Raw genomic sequence first — 2,942 nt, forward strand, 5'->3', positions numbered from 1 at the left:
AGGAGGACCTGGGGGACCCCCCCACCCCCCTCCTGAGGAGACCCTCCGTGCCAGGACAGGAGTGACCCCAAAACCCCAGGCCCCCACCTCCCACGCTCGGCTCTGGCACGAGACGGTTCCCCCAGGCTTCTGCCCGCCGACCCGCCCCGACCGGCTGTCCCCAAACCCGGTGGCCCTTCCTGGCAAGCGTCGTGGGACCCCCGAGCCCCCGCGGCGACGGCACGGACCCCCCGCCCTCCCCAGCAAGACACTCAGACCAGCTCTCCCCTTGCAGCCGTGTTCGCCCCCCAAACCCACCCCCCACCACCACCACCACCACCCCCCTTCAACGCTACAGCTCCGGTTTGGGCGAGGCGACCACCGGCACGTAGACCCCGTCCCCGCCGCGCCGCTCCGGCCCCTCGACCGTGTCCTCATCGATCTGCCCCGGGATGCGAAAATCGACGGGGGGCTGGTCCCGCTTGGGGCTGGGGGTACGGGGCCGGGGTTCGGCCGGACAACCGGTGCCCTGGAGGAACTGGAGGAAGTTCTCCTCGATGGAGCCCTCCCGGCTGGGCAGCCGCAGGTCCTCCTCGGGCGGCTGCTTGAAGAAACAAGTGAGGAGCCGTCCCAGCTCGCCCCGGATCTGCCGGTTGAGGCACCCGTAGAAGAAAGGGTTGGAGGTAAAGCAGAAGTAACCGAGCCAAGTGACCACGGTCTCGGCCGCCGGCCCCACCAAGGGCTGGGCGCTCAGGGCGGTGTAGAGGTGGAAGGAGAAGTAGGGCAACCAGCAGAAGAGGAATTGGCCCCCCACGGCCAGCAGGATGGCGGCCGCCTTGCCCCCCCCGAACGTCCTCTGCGGGGTGGTACGAGGGGCTCCCGAGGTGGTGACCATGGTGGAGCGGCTGCTGAGCGACTCGGAGCGACGCCGCGGCGTCTCCATCCAGGTGGGGAGGGGGCCGTGGTGCATGGCGGCCACCCGCGCCACCTTGAACATGCTGCAGTAGACCACCACGATGATGAGGAGGGGCAGGAGGAAGTAGAAGGCGGCGAAGAAGACCACGAAGAACTTGCAGTAGGGACCGCGGCTCCATTGCAAGGAGCAGCCGCGGCCGGCGGGCGCCGGCGGGCGGTCGGGGGACAACCAGCCCAGCACGGGGACGAGGGAGGTGGCCACGGCTTTGAGCCAGACGCCGACGAGGACGCAGGCCACCAGCCCCACCGTCATCCTCACCTCGTAGCGCATGGGGTGCACCACGTAGTAGTAACGCTCCACGTTGATGGTGGAGATGGAGAGGATGCACATGCTGATGAAGCAGACGCTGAGGAACAGGTAAACGCGGCACATGGCCTCGCCGAAAACCGGGCTGTCGAAGACGGCCGAGCCAGAGAGCATCTCCAGCGGCATCAGGGTGAGGGCGGCCAAGAAGTCCACCAGGCAGAGGTGGAAGACGAAGACGAACTTGCGCAACGCCGGCGTCTTCACGATGACGGTCATGACGGCGGCGTTGCCCACGATGGCCGTCAGGTCGATGAGCAGCATGAAGAAGAGCCCCACCGATTTAGAAGCCACGTCTTTGGGTTTGCCGTCGGCCGTGCCGTTGGGGGGCATGGGGCCCGGGGAGGGCTGGAGCCCCCGCGCCGCCCTAGAGCCGTTCCAGGCCCACGGGGCGGGCAGGGAGGGCTCCATCCTGTGCCGCCGCGCCGGCGCTCACCGGCCCATCGCCCATCCTCGGGGCGGCCAGCGCGGGGCGGCCGGGCATCGCCGGGGGCTCACATCCTCGCCCGCCCTATGCCCGCTGGCGGCCCCGGGCTGCGGTCCAGGGACGGGTGCTGCCGCGACGGTGGCTCTCAGAGCACCCAAGGGTGCCCCCCGGCCCCGCTCATCTCCCCGCTCCTCGCCGCCGGGCAGCGCCGGGCACCTGCGGGGAAGGTAGAGCTGTCGGGGGGGAGGGGGGACACGATCCCGGGGGACCCGTGAGAGCCCGGGGCGGGGGGGGGGGGTGTCTCAGCTCAGCTGCGACCCCCAGCCCCCATCGCCCCCTCCACAACACCCCCCCCGCCAAACCCCTTTCTCAACCGAAAGCCTTGTTCCCTCCGAAAATGAGCAATTCTGGGGCTGAAGCCCCCAAACTCTGACGTTTCAACCCAAAACACCCCAGCGGGAGCCTTCGCCCAGAGCCTGGGGACCGCGAGCAGCCGCGGGGACGGGTGGGGGGTCACCAGCACCCCGAATGCCTGGGTTCGCCCCTCACGCTTCGAGGGCCGTGCGTGACCCCCACCCCCACCCCAAGCCCGGCCCCGGGATGGGTGCTGCACCCCCACCCACCCCAACGAGTGCCACCGGCTGCAAAGCGGAGCCCGGGGTGCGGGTGGGGGGCTGGGGGGCCACCCCGGCCCCCCCCCCCCACGGGTGCTTCCCCGGCGGGGAGGGGATCCCCAGCCCCTGCACCCCGGGGAGCCCTGGGGGGGGGGGGGGAGGTTGCTGACAGAAGGGGGTGCAGGCAGCGGGTGCCCCCTCCCCTGCCGCCCCCCCCCCCCCCCCCATCCCCGGCGCTCCGGGGCGATGCCGCCGGCTGGGGTCCCCCTTCCCACCCCGAGGGGGGGGGGGGGTGTCCCCCGGTGTCGTGTGTCGTCGTCGTCGTCCCCCCCCCCCCGCCCCCGGCCGCATCCTCCCCCGCCCCGCCCCCGGGCATCGCTCCGCTGGGGCGGCTCGGCCGCGGCACCTACCCTGGGGGGCTGCATGGGGCCGGGGGGGGGAGGGGGGACCCCGGGCCGGGCCGGGGGGGGGACCCCGGGCCGGGCGGGGATGCTCGGGGCCGGGCCGGGAACGGAGCCGCTGCGGCGAGGGATGCTCCGCACCCGCCCGGCTGCTGGGTCCTAAGCGCCTCCCGCCAGCGCGGCGGTACCCCGGGCACGGCCCCCCCCCCCCACCCACCACCCACCACCCCCACCCCCACCAC

At 72.6% G+C, this 2,942-nt stretch overlaps 1 protein-coding gene across 1 annotated transcript; it reads right to left on the reverse strand.

Annotated features, from left to right (window-relative positions):
• Window positions 1-331: 331 nt before the first annotated feature.
• Window positions 332-1,876, reverse strand: GPR61 (G protein-coupled receptor 61). The gene has a single exon (XM_076357980.1). It carries the CDS (start codon window positions 1,667-1,669, stop codon window positions 332-334), a length of 1,338 nt encoding a protein of 445 aa, XP_076214095.1. The 5' UTR covers window positions 1,670-1,876.
• Window positions 1,877-2,942: the final 1,066 nt, after the last annotated feature.

Source organism: Aptenodytes patagonicus, chromosome 22, assembly GCF_965638725.1.
Source record: "Aptenodytes patagonicus chromosome 22, bAptPat1.pri.cur, whole genome shotgun sequence".
NCBI classification, from domain to species: Eukaryota; Metazoa; Chordata; class Aves; order Sphenisciformes; family Spheniscidae; genus Aptenodytes; species Aptenodytes patagonicus.